Source organism: Hippocampus zosterae, chromosome 10 (genome assembly GCF_025434085.1).
Source record: "Hippocampus zosterae strain Florida chromosome 10, ASM2543408v3, whole genome shotgun sequence".
Lineage (NCBI taxonomy): Eukaryota > Metazoa > Chordata > Actinopteri > Syngnathiformes > Syngnathidae > Hippocampus > Hippocampus zosterae.
Genome location: NC_067460.1, coordinates 14,801,996 through 14,829,875, shown reverse-complemented (window position 1 = coordinate 14,829,875; position 27,880 = coordinate 14,801,996). Strand labels below are relative to the sequence as shown.

Here is a 27,880-nt window from a genome sequence, read left to right as displayed (position 1 = left end):
GACTATTGAAAAGTCATGGTGATGCATTTTATGTTTCAAATCAATCAATTTGCACTCAGGAGACTTCTGTTTAAGAAAAAGTCAAGTGAATAAGCAGTTGCATGTGATATACCTGTTTCAAATGAACCAAAAGAAATTCTTAAGATTGTTGAAATTAAAATAAAAATGGAAATGTGAAACAGACTGGCTTACTAAAATTAGTTGAACAATATTGTTGTTCAATGTAAAGAATGTCAGCCAAGGTCGGCCCCCCGACATTTTACCACATAAAATCTGGCCCCCTTGGCAAAAAGTTTGGACACCCCTGTTTTACTGAATGTAACCGTGCTAAGGTATGTCGTTAGCTTTAATGTACAGCCTGTGTTGTTTACGTAGTTTGAAGGTTTTGTGTGTGTGTGTGTGTGTGTGTGTGTGTGTGTGTGTGTGTGTGTGTGTGTGTGTGTGTGCGCGTGTGCGTGTGTCCAAGAAGTTCAACTGGTTTATTTGCCATTCTTTTGCTTCTTCTGCTGGAACTTCCTGAAATGAGTCTGGATGGTGGCGGCGGCCTTGTTGGCTTCCACGGGGCTGTGGGGAGGTGGGCCAACCAGCTCGGTGCAACACGTGCCGTTACTGGCGTTGGAATCTGACAAATATATTGGTTGTATAATTATTGTACTTCAAAATGATGTCTTTCGAAAAATAAGAGTGTTACTTACACTTTCTGTACACGCCCATGCTGTTCCTTCTAAAGCCATCGAGCTGCAAAACATGTCAAGACAAACTATAGTGAGCAGAGTCATGTTGAGCCAATTAGTGAAGTGGGGAGCACATCAAAATTTTTGTTCCACCCTTTGATAAAGGACGATATAGTAAAAGAACACCTCAGGTATTTACTATTTCACAGATTTCGTGTAATTATAATACAGTACAGTAATGTTTTTGATTATTGGCCCTGTTACATTGTAATTCACTTATATTGTTTTTTAAAAAAAACAACCTCACTGACCTCAGACATAGTGCGACTCTAAGAACATACACACAACTGACTTGGCTCCCATTCCATTCTGACAATGATTTTATCGGTCTCGCTGCCGACAAGGGTCCTAACAAAATGTTTCATTTTTGGCTCTCTGATCTGACACTCAAGTCTCCGAGGAGTGATGTCCAAATGAAGAAGCGAATGCTGAGTTGCGTGAGCAGAAGCATCAGATACAAACCAGTGTAATCAGCATCAGTACTGCTATGTGACCGAGCTGTCCGCTTAAACATTCTTCACATATTTTCAACTCTCAAATCAGATAAGATGAGCTGGAATGCATGATGTGCACAAGAAGAGTACCCAGCTTACTTGAAGGACAGCGCGTGTCCGTGGTGCCACGTGCATGACTAGCCTTGTGTCTGTGCATGCATACGCGCGCGCGTGTGTGTGTGTGTGTGTCTTCGCGCGCGTGTGAGAGATTTCCAGACTTTTAGTAATGACCTCCAAGACAAATCGCCTTGATTGGGATTTGCAGCCAAAGCACAGCAGGAAAAGCTTGAAGGTTGGACGCTAAAGGCTAAAGGCTAGAGCTGCTCAACTTGCCTCTGTGGCCGCTCTGATTGTCGCACCAACCAACAATTGACTTCAAACATCACGTAGTGAGTTTTACTATCTTGAATGAGTTTTCAAATACGAGCGCCCGACACTTAGTGAGGACAACCCGCGGCCAGTTTCTTATTGTGCGCGGTGTAGTCCAAATGACCAATACAGTACACATCTTCAAATGTTTGGCATAGTAGCATTTTGATTCAGTGAGAAACGGGATTGTGTCACAAAGCATTCAGCTAGCCAAAAAAAAGAGGAAGTAATTGAAGCTAGGCTGACTTTTACCCTATCTGGGAACTCCATTTGTTGCAAACTGTTCTCCATGTTATTTTTTTTAAATAATTGTTTTTGGGGCTGTTTGCTCTCCATTATTGTTTCACAGCCAATCCTTGTTCGTCAAACAGTTAAATGCTATGTATCAGAGCCTGTTTGGACGCCTGTCAAAGCACTACCAGTCATCAAACAGGCTCCATTTGCAGGATGGTATGTGCCGCCCTATTGAGGAAAGTCAGGTGTTTTTCCCCACTACAAAATGGTTGACGTGTTGTTTTGGCTTCAGTCACATGTTGCAACTCTTCGCTCATTTTGCAGTGATTGGAACATCAAACTCCTTTGGATGATCGGAATAACCTCAACTAAATCAATTTAAGGCGCAGAGCGAGGAAATTTGCAGGTCAAAAAAGTATGCACAAAGTGATGACAGATGTACTTCAGCCTGACTGGTTTCAACATCCATTTTGTTTGATCACAATATGATCAATGTAATATTTCCACTCAAGTCATCATCCGCGATCTTGATGAGCGAATAACAGCACAATGAACAAGACGCGGTGTTTCAGAAACCTTCAGTGTTATGTGAAAAGTCATTTTTGAGGGTGCACGATGGGCCTTGTGTGCAGTACGTGTATACGGTATTTGCTTAACCCTTTCATACTATTCATTCTCCGAGCACATATTGATCCCAGACAGGAATATCCTCACAATAATTCTCTATCAAATTGAACTACTTATTTCAAAACGTAATAACAGTCTGACATGAATGAATGGATTAATTAACTTGTAATCAATGTTTCAGAGAAAAGGATTTTTGCCTGGTACTTGATTTTGCAGGTGCAGTTCTCGACCTCTGTATGACTTCTCTATGTTCTATTCAGTATGTAGGATCATTTTTATGCACTTTTACACTTTTATTGGGGTGGGGGGTTGTCTCTTTGTATTTGTTTGCTCCATAAAAATACAAAAACAGATGACATGCACTCTTTCACCGTTTTGAAATCTCCCGAAAACCCCCACTGACCCTTCAAAAAAAACGAACAGCAGCATGTTTACAAGGCAACCTGTGCAAATGTGGTAAGAAGAATCCTAACCGTTTTTTTCCCCCTCAGATGTTCCCACTTGAATGAAACTACATACTGTATGACCCATAAAACATATACTGTACAGTATCCAGGTTCAGATTTTCAAAATGACCACCATTTCTAAATCTAAAATCAATTTTACAAAGGACATGAGTCAAATTTGATCTGCAAAAATCACAGTGTACACAAAGAGTAGTACCTCTAGAAAGATTTTCAAATATTTTCATGTTTGTGTATTTTGTCTCACTTTTGGGAAAAGTCATTCCAATTTCTGAGCGAACGAATGACATTTAAGGTCCTTTTATCACAACCAAATATAAAAACGGTTCAAATTTGACCCAAGGACACTACATTAGGTTTAATGCGAGCCAAGCGTTTGCAAACCTCTTCTGCTTTACTGCTTCTGCGGCTGTGTGACACCGAATGCACCTGCCAAGGCAAAGGCTGGGACACCATGTAAGGCAGAGGCTCCTCCTGATGGGCAAAGTGCTCCCCTATCTGCAAACGCAAACATCAGTAATTAGACTCATAAAAGGTCAAACACATTTTTGTTGCAATTCGAAATACTAAATGCGCCTACGAAGATCTCATGATGCGTTCTTAGTAGTGTTATTTCCCTTGACGCCAGATATTTTCCTCTCTTTAATCATAGTTTGTATTCAAATAACTTGATGCGTAGGATTATAATAAAAGCGCTGAACTTTAAATTGAGTTCTTTACATGAAAAACGTCTGCGATTGGCTGGCAACCGATTCAGGGTGTCCCCCGCCTACTGCCCGGAGACAGCTGGGATAGGCTCCAGCACCCCCCGCGACCCTAGTGAGGATCAAGCGGTTAGGAAGATGAATGAATGAACATGAAAAACGTCAAATTGATGCTGACACAAGATATAATTTCAAAAGTAAGGTTGCAAGTCATTTCTCATGTATAAAATACACATACATGTTTGCAGTTGTGTAGAACTGCTTCATATTTTTACGTTTCGTCTTACTTGCATACATATTGTAAAAGCCTAACGTATTCGACTATATACAAAACATCAGAAACAACTTTTAGCATTAGGCGGCACATCGTTATGTTTAGATTTTAGATTACTTTGCTATTGTACTTAAGTCGATTTTTCTGCATTTATTTTTACAGCATATTTTGACTTAGACATACACTTAAAAACAAAGCGTATTTGAATTTTCGGCTCTTTGCTTTGCTGAAATTCTTGACTTTGTTTAACCACTGCTGATGACAACATAACTAGTGAGAGGTAAAGTCAACCACAGTTGAGATCGATTGATTGAAAAAAAAAAAAACAGGAATGGCGGCAACATGGAGATATGTGACCCCGATAGCAGTAATGACGGCAACAAAGCAAGATAGCATATTCCACATCAACAGAATTGATTCGTGATGAATGTGTTGTCTTGTGTCAGTCAAAAAAAAAAACAACAAAACAGCTGGTATTCAAAAATTCTAATTTGTAAAGCAAAATCTGAGTCGCTAATTTTGCATTTAGTTTTTTTCCGTCAATTCAAAACGTTAGCTAAGATATGGGAACTAACTAGCTCTTGGTTTAAAAAACAAAAACAAGAATTGTTCATTTTCCTGAGTTATTAAAACAGATATTGCAAGTAATTGACTGTAAAATTCCTTTTAAGTACAATGCAGAGTACTGTTTTACTTTTTCTTAAGTAAAGGATTCAAACCAGTGCCTTGACTTTTACACACATCTTTCCCGACACAAATACCTCTACTTAAGTACAGAATCTGAGAACGTGTTGTCACCTCTTATTCAATCTGATTGCAACCACTAACATAAATGACAAGATCGTTCATAAGCCGTTGTCATAGCCTTACCGATTCTGCGACTCGGACCATCACGTAGATGGCTGTTAGCATGGTAATCAACATCTTGACCACTTCGGCGTTCACGATGATAGTCCTTCGTGCCCTCAGCTCGTTTTCCACGGTGCCGCTGAAGGGAAGCTATGGGGGCACACCAAGGGAAGATTAAAGAGCGGCTCCACAAGGACAATTGTCTTGATTATGGCAGCTCGCACTTGCTCCAAGATGCACGCGCGCGCGCACACACACACACACACACACACACACACATACATACACACACTTTATTTCCACAGTGTCTGACACAGGAAGGTAATAGAGCTTTGCAGGACATGTTAAAGAGCTTTGCAAGACACAAATAGAGAGGAGCTAATCTTTGTCCTCCGCCCAACAACTTATCCCTCAGGTGCGCTTGCATTTTTCTCCACAGTGCAAACACACACCATGTGAGTGATTGTTTGCCTGTGCAGTCGTCAAAACTCACAAAATTGTGTGCGAGTCAAGTCAAAGAGTACTGTTGTTGGAAGTGGAAATTAGGGATGCATCGTTACTGCAGATTTTGATAAACAGGTTTTGTTGCAATCACATCTGGTTCATGAACACAAGCTTGTCTTGAACATAGCCCAAGTTTCGAACAAATATACAACTTTTTAGAGGAACGACTGTCCGTCAATGATATTTTAACAGCCAACTGCATGTTTTTCTTACACTCTTGGCATACATCTCACACCTATAACAGTTTCAGTTGTGTAGTGTCTCAGACTGAACGTTAGGGGGCACTCTGTAGATGAATTTCATGCAGTAGGTAAGGGATGAAGAAGAAATAATAGGCGAAGAACAACATTGAGTTTGGCGCTTTGTGTGTTAACTACAAAAATAAAGTCAGGAATCACAGAAACAAGACTGCTAATTTTGGAATACCACAACTTATCACAAGATAAGACTGCGACAGGAAAATTGTGATTTACTTCTCTTTACTCGATGTACCACTCTGTGGCTTTGAAACGGGAGGGTAGCTGACTTGAGAATCTCGACCTTGGCCTCTGTCATTACTTGAGAGGAGTTCATCCATTTTGAAGAGCCTAATTGTTTTTACATAAAAGTATCAGTCCCATGGTATCGGTTTATTTGTTTGAGTATGAGTACAGACGCGCAAGAATCTCTTGCCCACACACTAATGCCAGGTCACCATGTAGCGAGAAAGTGGGAGTGCACTATTCTAGGGGTAGAAGGTAAATACCCACTGAGACTCAAAATGGGGAAAAATGAAAACACATTCATGTATCAGTTCTTTATTTATTCTAGATTTTGTGGATCAACTGCCACAAATTGCAAGTGTCCACTTTGTTACCAGAAGTGTTTTTGTGCGCATGTGTGTACTTACGATTTAAAAAAACAATAAACGAATCATAACAATAATGCACTGTATGTATCGACACCTTTTTACATATGAAATGTAGAATGAAAGATGTAAGCAGGTACATGAATATGTCAATGAAGATTTATCAAGTTTGACTCATTTAGTTTCCAGCCAAATTCCAACCATACTTGTATGTGCATTTTTTTTTGTGCCAGGCAAAGAAAGTTGACACAACCAGTGGTGCCACTTACTTGCGTTTATGCGTGCGACTAATAGACCTAGTACATGATGAATGCTGGAGATAGAACACAACACGAGGAATGTGCGGACAGACGCCTATAATAGCTCCACCGGTTGGCAACAGCCACTGACTTCTGACTCAGTATATGTGAAGGAATATGTCCCGTCTTTTCTGACAACAACAGCTAATTTCAACCTAATATATGAGGAGAGATAGGTAAGAACATGCACAATCTACACATTTCAAAAGAACATTTGAAATGAGGTCAAAGAATTTTTATGCGAGTGATTTTAACGCAGTGAATTTAAATTCAATCACAGATTTCGGCACAGTTTCATTCAATGATGTGATGTGGAGAACACAGAGAAGAAAAAAGTAAAAAAAAAAATTAAAAAGGAAGTTCATCATGTCAACCAAAGTTTCAAAGAGGCTGAGCAGCAAAAGGAAAAGTAAGTTGAATGTCATGTTACTATTATTGCTCAATTCACATTATTTCTTAAGCAATGGAGTTATTTTATACCATTTCCGATACCACCTGTGACACTAAATTTGTTAATCAGTTCAATGTGTGATTAAATACTAACCTGTGCACTCACCAAAATGAAAAAAAAAGTTGAATGTAATGTACTACCATACTAAAATCCTAAGCCATCATTACATTTATTGTCGTGAAAATACTTTACGTGTGTAATTATTTTTTAACAGTGTTAGGAATAATACTTGCATTGGCATGACAGTATACCCTTTCCACTGTTAAATTTTGGTTGGGGTGATTTTAGCACTTCCAATTAGTGAGGTACTGTATAAACAACACTACGTATTGAAAGCATCAGTCAGAATGATGCATGACCAAAAGAAAAATGAAGAATGAGTGTGTCTTGTAATTAGTCCATTGCATGTGGCTCTTTTATTGTATACTGTAAAAGAGGGCAGCAACAAAATGGACTGCTGCAACAAAGTACTGCACCGCGCACAGGCATAGCACCTAGCTAATTTTGCATTAGCATAACAATTTATTTTGAATCTTACACTGACCAGGCAATGACGATATGCTCAACCAATGAGCAACTAGCTGGGGTCTTTGTTGCCATTGTGTTATGTTATTAGCTCAGCACACTTGACATCCCAACTCGCCAGGTTATAGAAATAGTACAACATATCATCTGGTAGTACTTACCCTGAACAAAGGAAAAGCATTACTAGAATACTGTAGCAACAAGGTGACCAGAGTAGGTAGCACGGATTGGAAAAAAAAATTGTAAACTAGGTGTCTACAACAACCTAACTGTTTGTGCTTCATTCAAACCAGAGCCTCCAAAGAATAAATCCGATGTTCTAATCCAACTTGGTCTAGAGGATTTCTATCCTTCCCAACTGGAACTAGCATCGATATTGGACCTCAGTACCTGGATCCTGGACAACCTAACACCGCGAGAAAGCAATGATCTGCCCAAATCTTTCTTTCAAAGGCTGTGGCTGCTTCGCCCAGATGCTCGGAGTACTTGCTGCAAGCCCATCTCAGGCATAATGGGCAGTCCTGGTGAGAGGGTTGATTTCAAAGGATTACGCTCCTGTTCCATCAATCCTCTTGATCTAGTGACAGCTGTCTTTATATGTGCCAACACTTTCCTTCAGCAAGAAATCACAGCACATATGCTGCAATGCCAGTTTGCCGTACCCCTGATTCTTCCGCATGTCGATGACAGAGAATCAAACAGCTTCCTCCTTTGGCCCTTGAGAGGTGTCGTGAGACAATGGCAACCCCAGTCTGTAGATAGCCATCAACAAATCCAAGAAGCTGTTTTGGCGAGCACCTCCATGCCAATGATCTCGTGTGCGAGGCTTGGCCCCTGCAGTATCTCAAAGTCTGAGGTGCTAAATCACGTCTTCAGCAGTGAAACATTCATCCACAAAGGAATGGAAGGAGGACAACTACCACGAAGCCTCTCCGACGGTCTCGTGGAGACTGCATGGTATCTTCCGACTGGAGACCCAAACAGAGACATTTTCCCAGTTCCAGTGGTGTTCTGTAACCTTCGGGGAGAAGCAAGTACGCATGAGAAATGCCTATCCCTTCTCAGCCAAGCATCTTCGGTGGTTATTTTGTTCTGTAGCAATCCAAAGAAGAAAGAGAAGCTGCTTCTCGCCTCTTGCAAAGATATGACTGCCAAGCTCATTTTGATTGACCTCTCAGAGGCCGAGACTATGGAGGACAAAGCGGTGAAATTCGTCGATATGAACCTGGCGGAGGCGATAGGTCATCCAGATGCATCAATCGTGTCAGGAAGAGCTTTGAATGCAGAGAACCTTGCGAATGTACTTTGTGATACTGTGAAACATTTCCTGCCAGACCTGAAACTTGTGACACTCGAAGGAGCAGCAAAGTTAGCAGTGGAGCTGGGACTTCATTGCGATGAAGGGACAGTCTGTAAAAAATCAATGCGCATGGCAGAGGAAGTTCTGAAAGGTTTACATGAGGGATCTGCTGTGTTTAGGCAGAAACAGCTGCCACTGCAAGGTAGCATGTGGAGCAGGTTGACAGAAATTGAGAAAGAGGAAAGTCGAAAGAAGAAAGAGGGGAATGAGTTTGACCCTCGGTTACAAAATGAGAGAAAAGACATCTTGGGCAGTTTGAGCAGATACAAAAAGACGCCATCTATGAAGAATTTCACAAATGCTGTTTCAACCACGGGCAAAGCGGAGAGGATGTATTTCCTCAGTTGGATGAGGGTGAAACTGAGACTGCTGCAAATGCAAAAACAAATCGACCTTAAAGATCTACTGATGAATCAGCACACAAAAGACAACAACGGCATTTCTGAACAATCAGAGCTTCAGAATGCAGCCAATGATGCCAGGGATGATAGCGATAGTTTTTGCACAGATTCAACATTTGAGGATGGCACAATACAGCAGCTTGCAGATAACGAGCAGGAGGTTGCAGATTCAGAGAATGATGTAAATTTAAAGACTATTTTTGAAACGCATAGAAATGAAACATCACAGTCTCTGCTAAATGGACATTTTCACTCTAGTGAAAAAGCGATCCCAGGTGAAGAGATTTTTGAAAATAATGGTTCTTTTAACCAAACTGTGAAAGAAAATGGAAAGCTACATGTTTACGGTAAAGAATTTGATGAATCAGTGTTTCACAAGACTTTTGCAAAAGAACAAACATCCCACAATGTGTTTACCAAAGGTCAGTCAGCAGCATCTGTGCATTCATGTCTGCTTCGGCTTAGTCTGAGACAACACACAGATAATCATCCGGAGGTCACCAATTCAGAGAGTTTGAAGCACAGTTTTCAAACCGGAATTCAAGAAGGAACAGAATCTCTGGAAATGGAAAATACTTTCCCACCAGATAAAGAAGAGATCCTCGGTGAGGATTTACTTGAAAGTAATGTTTCTTTAAACTCAGTGTTCTTGCAAAATGGAACCTCAGACGTTCAAGGGACTGGCTTCAGTGCATCAACATTTAAGGAGTCTTCTTCGAGGAAAGAACAAAGGTGCCAGGATGCATCTGATGGAGGTCGTACATCTACATCTGCACGGTCATTTTTGCTGCGATTCAAGCAGCGTACTGTCCATGATCTGGAGGTCGCTGACCGGGACAGTGACCAAGGTTTTCAACCCCCAAACAAGGTAAGATCAGAAATTCTACAAAATGGATATTTCGACTCCAAAAATCAAGAGGTGTTCCCAAGTGAAGAAATTCTTAAAAATAATCTCAGGGCTGCCAATTCAGAGGGCAAGGTAGGCCCAGTGTTGAGCAAAAAGGCACCCTTCGAGGTTGATGGGAATGACTTCACTGATTCAGTCTTTTGGGCGACTTCTGGAGAACAACCATCTCAAAATCCCTCAGTTAAAGATCAGGCTGTAACATCTGCACAGCCATTTTTGAGAGAGCTCGAGCAGTTTACAGATAGTGATCTTGAGTTTACCGATTCGGAGAGTGAAGTAGGTTTGAAGTACATTCCTCAGCGCATAGACAATGAGGACTCAGAGTCTCTGCAAAATGGGCATTTTGACTACTCAAATGAAGAAGAGACGTCCATTGAAACAATACATGAAGAGAAAAGTTGTTTGGGCCCAGTTTTCGGAGACAATGGAACGGATAAGATTCATATAAATGACTTCTGTGCAGCGACCGGTCAGGAGACATCTTCTGCAGAAGAACAGGCACAAGCCGCCTCTATCGGAGCTCCGGCAGCAAAATGGACACAACCGTTTTTGTTAGGACTTGAGCACTTTCTGCGTGAGATAGGCCTCATTTTTGAACTCACCCACATCACCGCTGGTAGTGGGAGTCATAATGTGCTCCAACTCCCAAGTGTTGCTGCTGACTTGATTCTCAGTGGCATTCCGCTTGAACTCATGGATGGAGATGCTTCTAATATTCCCATGCGCTGGCTTGGCAGTGTTCTTGCAGAAATCAAACATCGTTTTCCTGGAGACCGCTTGAAGGTTCTGACTTGTGTTGGAATGCATCATGCAACGAATGCCGAGATCCTTTCGGCATTATTTGGGGTGAAATTTCCAGACGGATGTCAAAGGTCAACAAGAGGGGTCTACATGATTGCCCTACAACTACCGCAGAAGTTGAAGAAGAAGCTAAACTGCGATTTTCTCCTACTGATTGATGTAGAGGGTCTTTGCTCTCCTCCACCAGACCGTCAAATAAGCACTCAGGTCAGTGATAATGAAATGGCAACTGTTGCAGCCGGAATGAGTGATGTTTTAATGCAAAACCTCTACTCACGTACAGCTTCTGAGCTTGAGACAAGCCTCACAGTTGCAGTCAATGCTCTTTTGCGCATCAGAGAATGTGGCTCCATGCCCATTTGCAAAGTTTTCGTCCAGGATGAAGGTATCAATGCTATATTAGAAGCCACACAGTTAAAACGCGTATCAGACATTCTGCAGACTGAGACTAAGAGTGGAGAAAGAACCCATAAAGATGCTGAGACAATGATTCTTGAGTCAAATAAAAAGAACTCCATTCTCTATGTTAGACCATGGTACACTAAACCCCTCTCAAAATCAGTTGACACTCGGCATAGTGAGGCTATGCTGAAGTTAAAGTGCACCCTATTTGGGGCACTGAAAGAGGCAGCCACTCGGTCAAAACCATGTGGTTGGCTTGAATTTATGGGCCGTTTGTGTTCTGTTTGGGAGGCCGTAAAAGCAGAATCCTTTTCTGTTAGTCTGCAAAATAAAGACATCGCTTTGATCTTTTCTATGTTTTGCACTGAGCTTTCTCAATGGGAGGACACCTTGCTAGAACACATGGAATGCTGGCTAACACAAGCAACCAAGACAATCTATTCCACCGAGCCAGATGCTTTGGACCCAGCCAGCCAAAATGACTTTCTGTGTGAGCTAAAGTATGAAGCTAGAAGAGAGGTCAAACGGGAAATAAACAAACAAAAGTCATGTGTGAAGGCCAGTTTGAAGAAAAACAAGTTTGATGTGTCCATGAAGATACTCCAAACTATCCTTCTGAACAACATGATGGACCTGGAAGAACGAGTAACTACAATGACAATAAAAAGACTGGAAATAACGAATGAGAACCATTTTTCTTCCACTCAGCTCAACAGAATGGAAACCACACTGAAAATTGAAGAAAATGCCAAGCTTCAGGCACTTTTAGACAGCGGAGAATCTGAAAACCAGCTTGTTAAAGATGAAGCGTTAGAAGAGGAATTTGAGGGTGTGTGGAAGGAGGCATTGTCTAAATGTGACTTCAGGCCTTCAGAAACCGATGATATTACCACAAGGGTGATGAACATTCTCGTGGCGAACCTCAACAGCCGCGATCTCCAAAAGCACTTGAATAAGCTTTCGACTTTTGGCCAAAATCAAACTACGATCTTTAGAGTGCACGATGAGTACTTTGGTTACAACAGCAGAATGAAAAACTTGTTTGAAAGCAACAACAAATCACCAAAGAGTAAAGCTCAGAAACTTGCATGTAACGTCATGGAGCATTACCAGCAGTTTGTCTTGGAAAAGGTCAGCTTACCAGGAGACTTCTCCGACAGTTATATAACAGAACTGTTAGAGATGATTGATAAATCCTTGAAAGAAGCACAACTGGAAATCAGAGCAGCCTTTGAGGTGGATCTGAAAGTCTTCGTATGTAACGCTGCATGCAGAGACTTCCAAAGAGTCCACAATCGCTTCGCCAAGGATGGAGATCTTCTGAAGTCCTTTAAAGCCAAAAAGAGCACGCTCATGGCGGATTTCATCTATCAGTACAGGAAGAGATACCAGCGTCAGAGGTTGGCTCATACGTTCATTTCTGACATCATCCAACCAACAGTGATGGACTATGTCTACAAACCACTCGGGATGCAAATCGCAGACGAGATCCAATGTAAGGCCCCACAATATCTCTCCCCACAGGCCTTCCACAAGAGTTTGCTAGAAGATCTCATCAAGGAAGACAGTTTTGAAAGCTTTGTGGAGTACTTGCTTTCTTACGACAACTTCAGGCTAAGGAAAATCCAGGAGACGGTACGAGCTTACTTGTCAGATTGCAATATGAATGCATGGAGGCAACAGCGCCTCGGAGAGATCATCGGAAAGGTGGCAGCAGCTGTGAGCCAAGTAACAGTAGGCACCAGCGCGGTGCTGACTGACACCAAGCCAGTGCTGAAGCAAGTGTGTCTCATTCTGGAGGACGGAGATGCATGTATCCCCTGGGAGGCTCTGGATGGACCGCTCTACAGTATCACCACGGAATGGGATCGCTTTATCACATGCTTCATGGAGTTGCTAGCAGCATTGCGCTTGGAGCTTGCCCAGGCTTTCTCCCAACAGATGGGGAGTGACCAACTATTGGAGTGCCTTCCCACTCAACCAAGAGACTGCCTTTTCAACAAAGTAAAAGGCTGTGATGCCCGTTGTCCGGTGTGCGGTGCACCTTGTGAAGTACAACAAACTGGACATCAGTTTCACGAGGCCTCGCTCCACAGGCCCAAATACATGTTTGGGCCCACGTCTCTGACTACGCCTGAGAGGACAAACCTTGATGAGCTGGACCAGGCAGAGGTCCTTTTGGCTTGCTGGGAACTCCAGCACCCCTACCCAGACTGGAATCATCCAACCAAAGAGCCAATCTGCCAGACACCCTGTCCTTACTGGAGGTATGCTCAGATGTCATCACTGGTCTTTTGTTGTTCGACAGCCTCTATGCCATGCGTGTCAAATAACAACATTTATCTTTCATTTGAAGGTATGTGTTAGCAAGATTTAATGAGAGGTTTGCAGACAAATACAGCCAGAAGCCATCGGTGATCCCAGAAGAGTGGAAGACAATGACACAAAAGGAGGCCTTGGACAGTCTGAAGGACAACTTCCTTCTCAGCAAACAGGACTGAAAGCGATCTCAATGTAACACATCCACTGCATTCTGTACTGCTATTGTAGCTGCTGGCATTTGAAATGTATTCTTTTTCCTAATTTTTATGTGTTCTAGACAAACGGACCAAAGTTTGCTTATCATTGGACAGCGCCGTGAGTGGGTGGTGGTGGTAGTGAGAAGGAAAATCTATTAAATCAACCCGCAAGACAACATCTTTTCCTCAAGTCCTTCCAAAAAAACTTTTATGCATCACCTACACACAAAAAAAAAAGATGTCTGAATGTTTTTTGTTCTTCTTCATTTTAATGACTTAAGTTATTAAAAAGTGCTGTCCTGAAGCCCCAGTGCTGATAATCAAGTTTGATTTCAGATAGACACACAGAGCAAAGGCTGTAAAGCTGTAACATACATGGCGTGCATAGTAAGGGACTGATTCTCCAGATTGCATCAACTGTAAATTCTATTTAAGCGCCTGGACATGCGCGCTTTTCATTTCTCTGAATTCTGACACTTCCATTGCACCTAAACTGTGAATGAGAAGAGGTGTGAGTCATTGACAATTGAGGCTGTCTGTAAATCAGTCACTGACTTCTCCAGAGACATGAATGTCATTGCAATCTGTGACCCAAATAGGGGAGAATGGGCTAGGTTGAGCCACTTGTCTTTTTCAACCTGAACTGGTTGCCTGCGAATTGCAAGGCACACTTCAACAACCAGTCACACCAAAGGACAATTTAGAGTGTTCAGTTACCCTCCCATGCACATTTGCGGAATGTGGGAGGAAACCGGAACACCCGGAAAAAACCCACGCAGGCACGGGAATAATATTAAAACCCTCCACCTCTGCACCGTGAGGCACACGTGCTCACCAGTCGACTACCGTGCTGCCTCCAGTGACGTAATCTACCGGTGAGAAAAAGTGTGCTTATGATTGAATATATGTATGGAGGTGGGCCTACCGTACTTTCGATTATTGAAGTAGGTAAGCTTCAACTCTCACGAATGACTATGCCCATGTACACAACTAGACTAGACTGAATTAAACAGATTAAAAACTTGGTAATTCATTTGATTGATGTATGAAAACATGCGCATTTTTCCAAGGAATATGACGGTGATGACATCTAAAACGATGACGAATTTCAAGGATGGAGAGATGGAGGTGCTAGTGACGCAAATTCAGTTTTGCTTCACTCTCTGCAAAATGCTCTCCCCTCAGAATTATGAGACATCTCAATCAATATGCACTGCTTGGTCATTTGGCCCCTCATGTGCCTATGAGCATCCTTGGTCGCACCTGGATGGCACTTACTATTGAGCGCTCTATCTGCACCGAATTGATTCCCACATTCAGACCAGGGTGTATAATCGCCGCAAAGGAGAACAGTTGAGACTTTGAGCGATAGACCCTGTAATAGTTCAGGCAAAGAGACCCCTGACAGCAAAAAGGGCAAATAAATTGAAAAGAAATGATGTGAAGAGAAGAGACTAATCTTTTTTCAAGGGGTTGTTGAAACTGGACACACTTTCAGAATGTTAGGGTTCAGACTTGGAGTCAGATCAAATAAGAATGTTTTATTGTAAATATTAATGAAAGGAATTGCTGTTCCATTTGAGCTCCCGCAGGTGTCATGTTTTCATTAGGTAGCCTTTTTGCTGTCTGCGCGGGCACTGCAAACAACTCTGAACAAGGGTGCTATCATAGCCTGCTGGTAACATGATAGGTGTGCTGTCTGGTCCGCCAATATTATGGACCAATTACATTCGGTAATAAGAGTGCTGCCATGACAATGCCAAAGAAGCCTTTTGTTCCTGATATTACAAAGCAGCGTGCTATACACAGGTTAATCTCAGAATCTCAGAATTTCAGAATCATCTTTATTGGCCAAGTATGTAGAACACACAAGGAATTTGTCTCCGGTACAACACGCTGCACTAGTATCATCGTAAACAAGAAAATCATTGAACCATTTTAGAGTATACCAGTAGTTTTGTAGTACCATTTTGTGGTGCAAGAAGAGTGACTATGTCAGTGACTGTTTAAGGAGTTAATGGCTAGAGGGAAGAAGCTGTTTAAGTGTCTACTGAATTTGGTGCGCAGGGATCTGTAGCGTCTGCCTGAGGGGAGTGGCTGAAAAAGGTGGTGGGCAGGGTGCGGGGGATCCAGGAGGATTTTCCGTGCCCTTGTCTTGATTGATAACACGTCTACTTCACACTTAGAGGTTCAAATCCGGGCTCAGGTCCTACTCTTTGCATTTGGCATTGTTTGCAACTGTCTTTCAATTTCCTGAAATAAAACATATTTTAGGTGAATGAATGACTTTGAACGGTCCAGTGAAAATTGTTTGTCCATCCATCCAATATCTGAACTGCCTATTCCCCACGAGGGTTGCCGGCATGCTGGAGCCAATCCCAGCTGTCTTCATCGTGAACCGGTTGAAAGTCACTTGTAGTAAGTTACTTGTTTTTTGTCTAAATGTGCCCTGTCATTCACAGGCGACCATTTTAAATCAGATTATGACCTAATTTGTTTGAAGACTTTTAATTATTGTAGCGTCTATGCAAATTTGCTTGACACAATTGCATTATATATTACCATTAGCTAGCAACATTTCGACAAAATGATATGCATTGGTTGAACATCTACCCATCCATCCATTTTCTGATCCGCATATCCTCACAAGGGTCGCTGGGCATGCAGGAGCTCATCCTAGCTGTTTTCGGGCAGTCGATGTGGTACACCTTGAACTGGTTGCCAGCCAATCATAGGGCACACACAGACTAACAACCATCCGCGCTCTTACTCACCCCCCCGGACAATTTCAAGTGCTCAATCAACATGCCATGCATATTTTGCAAATGTGGGAGGAAACCGAAGTACCTGGAGAAAACCCACGCAGGCACAGGGAGATTATGCAAAATCTACACAGTAAGGCCGGTTCCCTGTACCTTTTTTTTTTTTTAATGCCTCGGAGCTAAAAATTACAATTTATTCATCCACTAGAAGGAAGATGACTTGTACCAGCACAGCAGGTAGCCTTTCCACATAATGCCAAATCAGAGTGGGCAGGACTTGGTCATTTTAAAGACTTCAATACACTTCATTGATTTGCTCCTGCATTTCAAGACGGGAGGGGAGCAGACAAACCTCTCCTCTATTTTTTCAAGATGAGAGAGGTTACGTGGGTTGCGTTTTGGTCTTTCCTCGCTCCCGCATTCACTCACTCACTCTCATTGAGTCCTCCTGACTGACTGACGGACTGCCCTTCACTGCGGGTGCATAAGTGCATTACTGTACTATATCTGCAGGGGTGTTTTTCTTTGTTTAGTTTTTTGTTGTTGTTAAATGAGTATTAGTCTGTATTTGAATAAAAGAGTCGAGGAAGAAGAACAAAACATCATTTGCATATGTGTAGACGGCTTTCTCTGCATCTCTAATCGGCTACAGTAAGTCATTCATCTATGTTTCTTTTTGTAATATAAATGTCAATCATGAGCATTTAAATGTTGGTCTGTGATTCAAAAATGTCGTAATGAGGCATATCCTGTTCAAAAGAGTGTTAAAACAAGGCAAACATTTCAAAGATATTTCAAATCCACTTGAGTCAACTACATTTTGTCTTTACAAGTCCGTGGTTTAGCTTTCCCATTTGCGAAAGAAGATGCTGCATGAATTAGTGTGCTATGCCCCATTTATGTGATTTGTCATAATATGAACAAATTCATTGTCATCAGATACATTTCCAAACCCTATCCTATGGAGTGGTGTTTGGTGTAAGCGTTATTGCACTTTTATTGAACGGTGTTCAGTTCTTTCTGAAACATTTATTTTGTGCAATGAAACACTTTGGGGGACAGGGGGGGAGTTCTATCCCCCCCCTCAATTTTGCTGCTGTAGACTGCAAAGGTTATCTTATCTTATGGAAAGGCATCAAATTCAAACAGATTTGGGTTGGACTGATTTTTTTGCATTCAAAATTATTATGTAATGTGTGAGTAATTATAATTATGTAAAAAGAATATATACATACATACAGTACATATACTGTATATATATATATGAGTGCAGACAGACAGATGGAGTTGAAAGCCCCCATCTAGCAAGTGGGCTAGAGACCAGTGAGAACTAATTGGTTGGAAAATTATCCATGGGTTTGGTAATTGACTGTGCAGAAAAAGGAGCACATTTCCACATAACTTGAAAATAATTTGCCAGACTGATCTATCAAGCAAATATTCAGCATACATTATCTCCTGAATTTATTCATTCGACGCAGATATGATGGGGAAAAAAATCCCATCAATTTCTTCAACATTAAGTGCCTCTTGCGTGAATTTCTCTCACGATGAGCTTCGAATGCATGCTAAATGAATGCTTGGCTAAGAGTGAAAAGCAGGAACAAAGACGCCACTATGGCGCACTGTTTGTGTGACAAAACTTTTTATGATCAATTCATCATCAACAACAAAAAAGTCCGCATTTGACAATTTGATACGATAAGTGTTTCAAATAAATAAAAACGTTTATCCAATGATTAATAAAACATCCATTTTTCTTTTTGAAAGATTCAACTAGATTTCCTCAATAATGAAGAGCGCTGCCACTTCCTACAGGGAAGATCGATAACGAACGAGCATCTGTCCTTTACTCAACCTTTGTGCTTCATGTAATTGGCACCTGAGAAAGAAGCACGCTCAGCTCCGGAGAGCAGCACCAACAGTACGCCTTTTTACACACGATCGCTTATAACTGTTTAAAAAACAAATATTATTTTTGCAGTCTGACTCTGAACAAGACAAAACAAAAACAGCAGGCAACATGCAGTGTGATAGCAAGACTGTTAGTCCTGATATATTTCATACCACCCGCCTTGTCAGCGTGGGCACCCCTAAATCATGCTGTGATAGGATTGATTGAACCGCGATTTCAAGAAAAAGGCTCGTTCATGGCCTGCTGCTTGCCGGCTCAAAGTATTACAGGAAAAAAGATGTCAATGATCCCAGAGGAACATTGCCATGAGGAATCACGCTTTGCTACTTTAGATGCGTGTCGGCTTGAAATGTCACTAATGTGTGTAACATTAGTGAAAAAAAAAATCTGACAGATTTTCGACCAAAGTGAAGAATAACAAATCCATTGAGAATGAAATCCACATGAAGTAAGACGCACTTCATTTGCTGAATTGGATCACACAAATGGAAATGTCGGGGAGGCCTCTGCCGGCCTTCACTTTGACACCTGCATCAAGGAAATAGACGTGTAAACGACCACACTGTCGCCAATTGATTTATGATGGACTTTTTGTCTCGCTCCTCCAGAGGCAAGCATGGACATCCTCATGAAAGAAGACTTTGATGCGAGCGTCAATACCAGCCACCAAACGCAACAAGACAGACTGGCAGGGGACAAAAGTCAAGCGCTGAACCAAAGTGACCCGGTGGAAATATTCATTGGCATGGAGCTTCTGCTTCGTTTCAAACTTCTCTTCATGCCTCTCTACTGCCTGGTGGTGGTCGTAGCCGCCGTGGGGAACTCCTTCCTTTTGACTTGCATCTTGGTGGATAAGAAGCTCCACAACGCCAGCAACTTTTTCATCGGTAACCTGGCCGCTGGAGACCTGCTGATGTGTTTGAGCTGTGTGCCGTTGACCATGTCCTATGCCTTCGACAGCCACGGCTGGGCTTTCGGGAGACCTCTGTGTCATTTGGTGCCCCTGGTGCAATGCGCCACGGTGTTTGCATCGGTGCTCTCCCTCACAGCTATCGCGGTGGATCGATACGTTGTCCTAGGTGAGACAAATGATTGCAAATCCTGCCTGGAGGTGTCTTGGCAGCGCCTTACTGGTCTCAGTTCTTCTTTTAATAAGCCACGCCCCCGGCAACGCAAGGTCAATCAGCGCAGCGCAAGCAGACTTTTCTGGAACCTCTTCTTCTTCTTCTTCTTTCGGCTCGTGCCTTTTCAGGGGTTGCCACAGCGAGTCATTAATTTCCATCTTTCCCTGTTCTCTGCATCCTCTACTCTGACTCCAACTACCTGCATGTCTTCCCTCACGGCATCCATGAATCTCCTCTTTGGCCTTCCTCTCTGTCTCCTACCTGGTAACTCCATCTCTAACATTCTCCTACCAATGTATCCACTGTCCCTCCTCTGTACATGCCCAAAACATCTCAATCATGGCCTCTCTAACTTTTTCTCCAAACTTCCCTGTCTGAGTTGTCCCTCTGATGACCTCATTTCTGATCCCGCACACTTTTCTGGAACCACTGTGTTAAATTAAGATACATTGTTGGGGTATTCATTTTCTTTCGTGTTCTATTCAAAGGCCAATCACGCATTTTCATTTTTTAAAAGCATTTTCAAGGTGTTAAGAACATGTCTGTTAAACGTGTGTTGTCAAATACTGTGAATATACATTTTAACCATCCATTCATTAATTTAGGACCTGGTCGTTAAGGATTTTTTTTTTAATCCGATGCCAATATTTCGCTGGATCCAATTTCCGATGAATCAGCAAATTACCTGATTTTATATATATAATGAACTAAATAAGTTATTTTGGAGTCCCTTAACAGGAACACAAATAAAGATATGAGTTACAGACAAACGGGGCGGCCTCACAGTGCAGAGGTTGTGGGTTCGATCCCGACTCCGGCCTCCCTGTGTTTGCACGTTCTAGCCGGGCCTACGTGGGTTTTCTCCGGGTACTCCGCTTTCCTCCCACATTCCAAAAACATGCATGTCAGGCTGATTGAATACTTAAACTTGTCCCTAGCTGTGAATGTGAACGCGGATGGTTGTCCGTATCTGTGTGCCCTGCGATTGGCTGGCGACCGGTTCAGGGTGTCCCTCGCCTACTGCCCCAGCACCCTCCGCAACCCTTGTGAGGATAAGCGTATCAGAAAATGGATGGATGGATTACAGGCAGAACATTTGACTGTTTAGTATTACGGTACTTCCGATGGTATTTGTATAACCTTACAACAGACACTTGTTTTGGGGGGGAAGAAAGAAAAAAAAATCGGATTATTATTTATTTTATTTTTTTGCCAAACTTTTGGTAGTGGAGTGTCACTTATGTTGTAATGTGTAAGATATAATAATTAGAATAAGAAAGTCACATTTTAAAAAGTTCATATCGGCCGATTAATCAGTTAGGCCCTAACTTTCCATTCGCCTTCTCCTCACCAGGGTGACGGCTGATATAGCATATTTGATGCTGATTGAGAAGCAATCGAACAGAAAGGAGCCTGGTGCCTTTTTTGTTGTTGTTGTTGTTGTGGGTTGGCTGACAGTGTTATTCTACTGGCTTTTAGGCGTGCTGGCTAACCAAAATCCTGATTTTTTTCTAAAATTTGTTTCATTCAGCACACCCAGTGCGTCGAAGGATCTCTTTGTGGGGTTGCGGTGCAGTGACGCTGGCCGTGTGGCTTTTATCTCTGGCCTTAGCCGCTCCTCCGTCCTTCTACACGCGCTACTTGGACCTCCGGCCGAGTGGCATCGAGCTGGTTGTTTGCGAAGAATTCTGGCCGGAAAGCGGCAACCTACGACTGCTCTACTCCTGCTTCATCCTAATCACCTCTTACATGATCCCGCTGCTGTCCGTGAGCATCTCGTACTGCGCCATCAGCGTCAGTCTGACACGCTATTCTGTGCCCGGGGAGCAGGCGAGCAGGGGACAGCACTGGAAGCAAAAGCGGAGAAAGACCTTCACTTTACTGGTGGCCTCAGTGCTTGCATTTGCACTGTGTTGGCTGCCTTTGCAGGTGAGGTAATGTTCAAAAAGTGACACCATTAACCTTTCTTATGGACTGAACCTTTTTATGCTTCACGGAGCCCATTTGGAGACAAATTACGGCTCTGAAATCCACACACTGGATTAAGTGTGCATGAAGATGAGCTTTCTAGACAACATTAGAAGAGAAGCTCATGATTCTCACCATTCCGCTATTAGATCCACAATGAGCCATGCAAAAGAGTCGATCATCAGTGGAAACGGGAAGGCAGGCATGTCATTTTCAAGCGCAATTTGTGCCAAATGGGTTATGAAAACCGCCCGGGGGTCTTAGGAAACAAACTACCCAAACTGCCACTTTAAGAAGTAACCCTGCAGGATTCGAAAAGTTCGAAAGTGAAATGACAAAATCATTATTTTTACACAACAAATGAATAGATGATTAGTTTTGAAATCGGTCAAATGAGGGTAAACAGAGGAAACAAATGATTGCAAAATCACAGTTATTTATTACACATGACAATTTGACATTTCGGAACAGATTTGAGCAAGTTCCTACACGTGATTTGCTTTCACGGGCCTCACAAAATGACCTGCCGGGCCGCATCTGACCCCCGGGCCTTGAGTTTGACACTAAGCCCTACACAAATGAAATTAACCCATTCACCGCCAGAGTTTCTCAATATTGCTCGCTGTTTTGGAGATATTTGACAAATCATACAGGACGCACATAATATCAATGTATGATCTCCAACATCCAAAAACAACTCTCTTCATTCACTCTGGAAAAAAAAAGTTTCTAGCTTTTTCTGTTCTTTACCAAACTGACTTTCATACTGCTTGCATGGAATTGACTGTGTCTGTCACTCAGTTTCATTTAAGTCTGAAGCTTCCCCTAATATGACTCTGAACAGGATACATCGCATCGAATATGGATGCATGCTTTGGTAGTGTTACTTCCAAAATACAATTCGGTGTACATTAACAGTTGCTGTCAATTGAAGGTAACTAGTTACTTAATCCAGGTTGTAACGCATTGACTACTTTCAATTGAATTACTTTTACCTTTACGTTTCAAACAAATAACAGCTTCTTAAATTTTACATCTTTTCCAAAAAGTTACATTGTACATTCATTGTGATCATTCAGAGAAATTTATTTACCCAGCACGAGATATGTGTACTACAAATACAGTATCCTACATGTTCCTTAAGTGATCTTGTCATTTTAAGGTTCTGAACCTGCTGTTGGACCTGGACCCAGACTGCGACATCATCGGCAAGCGCTACATTAACGTCTTACAAGTGTGCTGTCATTTAGTGGCAATGAGCTCGGCTTGCTACAATCCTTTCATCTACGCCTCGCTGCACAGCAAGGTACGCAAACACCTGAGGGGTTACCTGTGCCCTTGTCAAAGCCAAAGGTTGGTGCAGAGGTCCTTGTCTAGGATCTGATCATTGTCCATTCATCTGTATAATGGAAACTCGTTTACCATAAACCTACTTGGAATTTCTCATCCCTCACACTTTTACATTTGACTTTGAAAAAGATCCACATGATCATTCCTGGAAACAACTTTGGAGGGACAATACGCACAAAGGCCAACATGAAAGCGCTCTGCCCTACATGGACATTGTGTTCGAAACTTGCGTACCCCCTGGAGAGGAAATGCATGACTTCACACAGACGGACGGGCTTACTGCAGTTGCATTAAAATCATGGACAAAAAAAAAAGACATTCCAATCAGCTCTGTTATTCATCCCCACATTTGTTATCGTTCACTCAGAGACACGGTTTATCTGCGCCCTTTATGTGTGCATTTATATTGAGCCGTATTGATACAAACATAAAGAGGAGTTTGCAGGTTAAAAAAAAAAAATCACTTCTGATGCTTGTTAAGGCTAACAATATGATCTGACGGTAGTCCATCAGTAAAAAGATCCCGCATGAAAACCACTGTGACCAAGGAAAAATAACCTGCTCTGCCTCCCACCCGGGCTCATCCACTTCCCGCCTTGAACAACCAAGATACATTCCGTGGACATTGCCTCAGCTCAAATGTGAAGTGCAGTCATCCCCCCCCCCCCCCCCCCCTTTCCATTGCGGGGTTTTGGTTCCAGATCACCTCCGCCATGAGCAAAATGACACTTTTGAGTATTACCAAAAGATGTTTTGATAGCATTTACAGCACATTAATGTTTTTTGAAGGTCTTTCAATACACTTTGAAATAATACAAACACATATAATGAGAGACAGCAAGAGTAGTGTATTGTATAATTCCAAAATGTTGTACAAACAGTGCATCCCTCGTGGTTTACAACAGACATACACAGACACACAAAAAATCCCCAACAATTGTGGCTTATTTCATGCAAATTCATGACTGTGTGCATGTCAAACCCCGATTTCACTTTGTGGACTCTTTCTATGCGTTGTGACAGTGTGTAGCCATTTTCTCACCCAGTGAACTGGGATTCCAGTAGAGCAGGAAAGAAAATTGTTGGATGGATTTATTGGCATTTCGGTGAAAAGCGGTGAGTAACGTCTGCCCTATAGTTCTCGGGTTCTGGGTTTGAACGTTGGAATGTGGCCGGAACCACGGGGAGAGCATGCAAATTATAGGCTGCAGCTCACGCACAATCCAAATGAGGACAACTACTGTGGAAAATGGATGAATAAATGTACTAATTATTTGTAGCGCTGATGTTTCATTCTAATTTGTATTCTGCGCGGTGGCGGTCATCATAAACTGGCGAGAGGGTCACTGGCATAAATTATGGTGTCTAACAAAATGAAGTGCTCAGTTTGTTTATCACAAGCCGGGCAGCACACTTAGACATGGTGACAATCTGACTTGAATTCTGATCATGTTTGCGTGTCCTGAAAAATCTTGACGCTATCGATTAAAAAAAAAAATGTCGACACACTCCTGTTTAAATGCCTGTGTTTTGGTCATATGAAAAATGACACCAAGATAAATGACAACTTTGATGATTGTGACCATTAACCCGTACAAGAGCTGTCTTGACTCAAAATGAAATCTGTTCAAACCGAGTTACAGCAAATACGGTCTCAACTGCTTCAGTCAGGCAAGTTTCCTTGTCTCCTCGTTAGCAAATTATAGACATCTCAAACCCGAGCTTTTTAGCCAAGATTGGCAACGAATGCAGGGAAGGTGTCAGTATTATTCTTATTCAATCTCAGTGAGTTATTTTATACAAGTGATCATAACATACTGTTGAACAGGTTGGAAACTTGAATGGGATCGACTGGAACAGTCCTAAAATGGTTCAAGTCCCCGTAAGAGGAAAGGAGATACTTTGTGACCATTGGAAGTTCTGAATCTGATCGAATGGCCATGACGCGTTGGGTCTCTCAAGGGTCAGTCCTTGGACCCCTTTTGTTCAGTCATGGTGAAGCTGCATTTAGCTGTTATGCTGCACACAAATTGAATAATGTTTATAAATGCTTATGATTCCACTTTAAAAACTTGTTTTCCCCTATAATTTTGATGAAGGTCTTCTATTTTTGTATATATTTTCTTTTTCTTGTTGCTACTTTAGAAACTCACTCTTATTTCTTTTAATGGTTTTGGTTAATATGTTTCAATGTCTTCAATGTACTCCTAATTTTGGAAAGATACTTTTGTTTTCTCTGCTTTCCCTCCGAATGTCGTTAACTGTTGTGTTTGTAAACGCTTTTAGGTGTTGTGTTTGCTTACTTGAGTGGCCTTGTGCGTGAAACCTGTCGTATTAATAAAGCTACCTTGCCTTGCAATGCAATTCGGAAAAATGTGTCGATTTTTGAGCAGGGAGGTAAAAATAACCAACTGCATGTGTGATCGCACAAAACGTCTACGAGACCAGCTGTACTTGTCAGTGATGTATCTTGAAGGAATGGCTTTACGGCTGTATTATATTCTCATGTACAGTATATGGAATTTCGTTTTTATTGTCATATCTTTAGCAACTATGTGATTATCAGCCTGATTGCAAAGTTAATGAAAATAAAGTAAGGCAGTGGTTATAAGAAGTCCATCCATTTTCTAATCCGGTTATCCTCACAAGGGTTGTGGGGCGTGCTGGGGCCTATCCCAGATGCCTCCGGGGAGTAGGCGGGGACACACCCTGAACTGGTCGCACAACAACAACGGCAGTTATAATAGGGTGTGTACACTTTTGCAACCATATACAGTAGTCTCGGGATTTTTGTTACTTGCCGTCTTGGAAAGATTTCATTTGAAATGTAAAATGTATGGGTCATAATTAAGCATGGTAAAATTTTGAAATGATTTACCTGGCTTTTCAACATGCACTTTTTTTAATCCACAGAAAGCATTCATTACACCTGCTGCCCAATGCTACACTGCGTCCAAAGTCGTGACACATCATGCCAAGCGGGCAGGATTTCAGTTTTGCCACCAATGTTGTCTCTTTGCAAGCAAACCACCATGCTGCCTGTTGCCTGGCAGCCGGCCAGCCAAGATTATTCATCCTAAGTAAACCTTGAGACTGCATTTAGCGCGCCTCAAATTAGATTTACTCCTCAAGTTCTTTTGTGGCCTTTATGTTTATTACATTGATTGTCACAAAGGTCTTGTATTTCTTAATAAATCAAATGTCGCCCTTGAGCACAAAAGTTTGCCCAGTTAGGATTTAGAGTAGACAAGGAACATAATATTCATATATAAAGAGTCTACAAGGAAGACAAAGAAGAGAAAACACAAGAAAGCTTGCGAAGTGTCACGCAAAACTCAAGCAGAAAGCCTGGAGTCAAGATTCGAGCCGGCAACCTGAGAACTCTCGACACTTTCAAACATTTCATAACGGGACTGAAAACGTATTATATGTTAATTGACAATGACCTGCTATAATGTCCAAAGTAATTCATCACTTCATACTGTTAAACGTGTTTAAACCGCAAGCTATGACTAACTTCGCTGAAAGTCTCTAAAGAAAATCAAGAACCCACTACGCGCACCAAATTTAACTAGACTCATTGAGTAAAGATTTCTGCGCCGCAGACCGGAAATGCGTCATCATCGATGATCAGTGATGAACAAAGTAACTTTACTCACATTACAACAGCAACTTACTTATTGTACTTATGAAAAAAACAGATATACATTCATTTCGTAATATTTGTATTTGATCGTCAAGATTTTGATGAACTTATTGCCTTGAAGGAAAGTAAATTGGAGAGCACCGCCAGTGGTCGGGCGGCAATCTAGCGCCCTCTATTGACCACTGCTGTCTGTATACACTGGTTGAGCAATACAAACTGTTAAATGAACGTCCACAAATTATCCAAGTTGTACCATCATGTCTGGATATATACAGTATATACACAGTAATTATTATTACTTTTTTTTCTTTGCGGAGCAAATTTTGTGTGTGAACAAGTGCAAACAACAGACCTGCCCATCATAAAAATATGATACATCACTAAAGTAGGCGATAGGTGATGTCAATAACCAGATGTACATTCCAGACACAGCCAGAGTGCACTAATGGACAATTATGCTTGAGCATAGTGTTTACTATTGTGGGCCAGACAAGGAGTCGAAGAAAATGAGTCCATCATGGAGGCTGCTGCTCACAATCACTGGAGGTTTTTATGTTTTGTTTGACACTGAGAGAGATATGTTTCGTCTCAGAATAGTTTGTCAATAACATACTTTTAGACCAGCCCTAGAGGATGGCTCAGAAGTACTTGTTGATGGAGTCACATTACCACATTCAACCCTGTGTGCACTACGTAATGGATTTATAATATCGAGTTGCATTTGTGAAGACTCTTTTTTTTAATGAGGGGAGATTATTTCTTCTTTTTTTTTTACTTTCAATTCAATACCTAACTCCAAAATAATTGAAGAAAGATTACAAAATGAAAAACATGGACGTGTGCTAATTATATTGCACTTACAGGTTCTTTTTCTGTCATCTTTTTGAAGTTGTCTGTCAACAACGTGCATGTGTGCGTGTGTCTTGAGTTCACCCTTTTTCCTGATTGTGCCCTCCCACACCCGTGCCTCATTCTTCCTGATTACATCATGCATTTCAATCTTGCGCGACATTCTGTCTCATTATCAATTCGCTGGAACATTTAGTCACTTTCCATCATTCCGCGTCCTTACCAGTGACATAAAGTGAGCTTAGTTGCTGTTTGATTATCGACCTTGCATTTTGCCTCGCTCCTTTTTGATGCTGTAGCCTGCATGGCTGATCGTTCATGCAGCGGGTGAACTCAACCCATTATTAAATAATATGATTTTTCTGTTCAAAGTCTCTAAATCTTGTGTTGAGGTCCTACTCCTTGTACTATACTGTAATGTAAAACACCAGCAACTGTTAATACTGAAATGGATTTTTAAAATAAAGCACGGGTGTCAAACTTAATTTTGTCGCGGGCCAC

General features: G+C 41.8%; 3 protein-coding genes across 4 annotated transcripts; 2 read left to right on the top strand and 1 right to left on the bottom strand.

The window, feature by feature from the left end:
• Positions 1 to 383: 383 nt before the first annotated feature.
• On the bottom strand, positions 384 to 5,027 carry LOC127609418 (uncharacterized). The gene is made up of 4 exons (XM_052079322.1): positions 4,771 to 5,027; positions 3,307 to 3,420; positions 696 to 738; positions 384 to 622 (listed from the first exon to the last, which is right to left on the bottom strand). Exons 1-4 carry the CDS (start codon positions 4,822 to 4,824, stop codon positions 480 to 482), a joined length of 354 nt encoding a protein of 117 aa, XP_051935282.1. The 5' UTR covers positions 4,825 to 5,027; the 3' UTR covers positions 384 to 479.
• A 1,339-nt stretch (positions 5,028 to 6,366) lies between these two features.
• si:dkey-202l22.6 (uncharacterized) lies at positions 6,367 to 15,573 on the top strand. Of its 2 annotated transcripts, XM_052079161.1 has the most exons (5): positions 6,367 to 6,575; positions 6,680 to 6,808; positions 7,669 to 13,513; positions 13,603 to 13,760; positions 13,846 to 15,573. In XM_052079161.1, the coding sequence occupies exons 2-4, from the start codon at positions 6,766 to 6,768 to the stop codon at positions 13,745 to 13,747; spliced, it is 6,033 nt and encodes a 2,010-aa protein (XP_051935121.1). In that variant the 5' UTR covers positions 6,367 to 6,575; positions 6,680 to 6,765; the 3' UTR covers positions 13,748 to 13,760; positions 13,846 to 15,573. The 2 variants fall into 2 exon arrangements, with proteins under 2 accessions (XP_051935121.1, XP_051935120.1); XM_052079160.1 differs by having other exon boundaries at positions 13,603 to 15,573.
• Positions 15,574 to 16,743: 1,170 nt separating this feature from the next.
• On the top strand, positions 16,744 to 22,918 carry si:dkey-202l22.3 (7 transmembrane receptor domain-containing protein). Its single transcript, XM_052079270.1, has 4 exons — positions 16,744 to 17,178; positions 19,051 to 19,521; positions 21,098 to 21,495; positions 22,697 to 22,918. The coding sequence occupies exons 2-4, from the start codon at positions 19,059 to 19,061 to the stop codon at positions 22,916 to 22,918; spliced, it is 1,083 nt and encodes a 360-aa protein (XP_051935230.1). The 5' UTR covers positions 16,744 to 17,178; positions 19,051 to 19,058.
• The last annotated feature ends 4,962 nt before the right edge of the window (positions 22,919 to 27,880 follow it).

Bases quoted from the DNA above. Each gene is read 5' to 3' on its own strand.
- si:dkey-202l22.6 (XM_052079161.1), top strand. From the start codon at position 6,766: ATGTCAACCAAAGTTTCAAAGAGGCTGAGCAGCAAAAGGAAAA. The intron at 6,809-7,668 runs GTAAGTTGAATG...CATTCAAACCAG, and splicing joins GCTGAGCAGCAAAAGGAAAA to AGCCTCCAAAGAATAAATCC. The intron at 13,514-13,602 runs GTATGCTCAGAT...TTTCATTTGAAG, and splicing joins ACACCCTGTCCTTACTGGAG to GTATGTGTTAGCAAGATTTA.
- si:dkey-202l22.3 (XM_052079270.1), top strand. From the start codon at position 19,059: ATGGACATCCTCATGAAAGAAGACTTTGATGCGAGCGTCAATACCAGC. The intron at 19,522-21,097 runs GTGAGACAAATG...TGTTTCATTCAG, and splicing joins GGATCGATACGTTGTCCTAG to CACACCCAGTGCGTCGAAGG. The intron at 21,496-22,696 runs GTGAGGTAATGT...TGTCATTTTAAG, and splicing joins TGTGTTGGCTGCCTTTGCAG to GTTCTGAACCTGCTGTTGGA.
- LOC127609418 (XM_052079322.1), bottom strand. From the start codon at position 4,824: ATGTTGATTACCATGCTAACAGCCATCTACGTGATGGTCCGAGTCGCA. The intron at 739-3,306 runs GTTTGCAAACGC...CATGTTTTGCAG, and splicing joins GAAGCAGTAAAGCAGAAGAG to CTCGATGGCTTTAGAAGGAA. The intron at 623-695 runs GTAAGTAACACT...TATATTTGTCAG, and splicing joins CATGGGCGTGTACAGAAAGT to ATTCCAACGCCAGTAACGGC.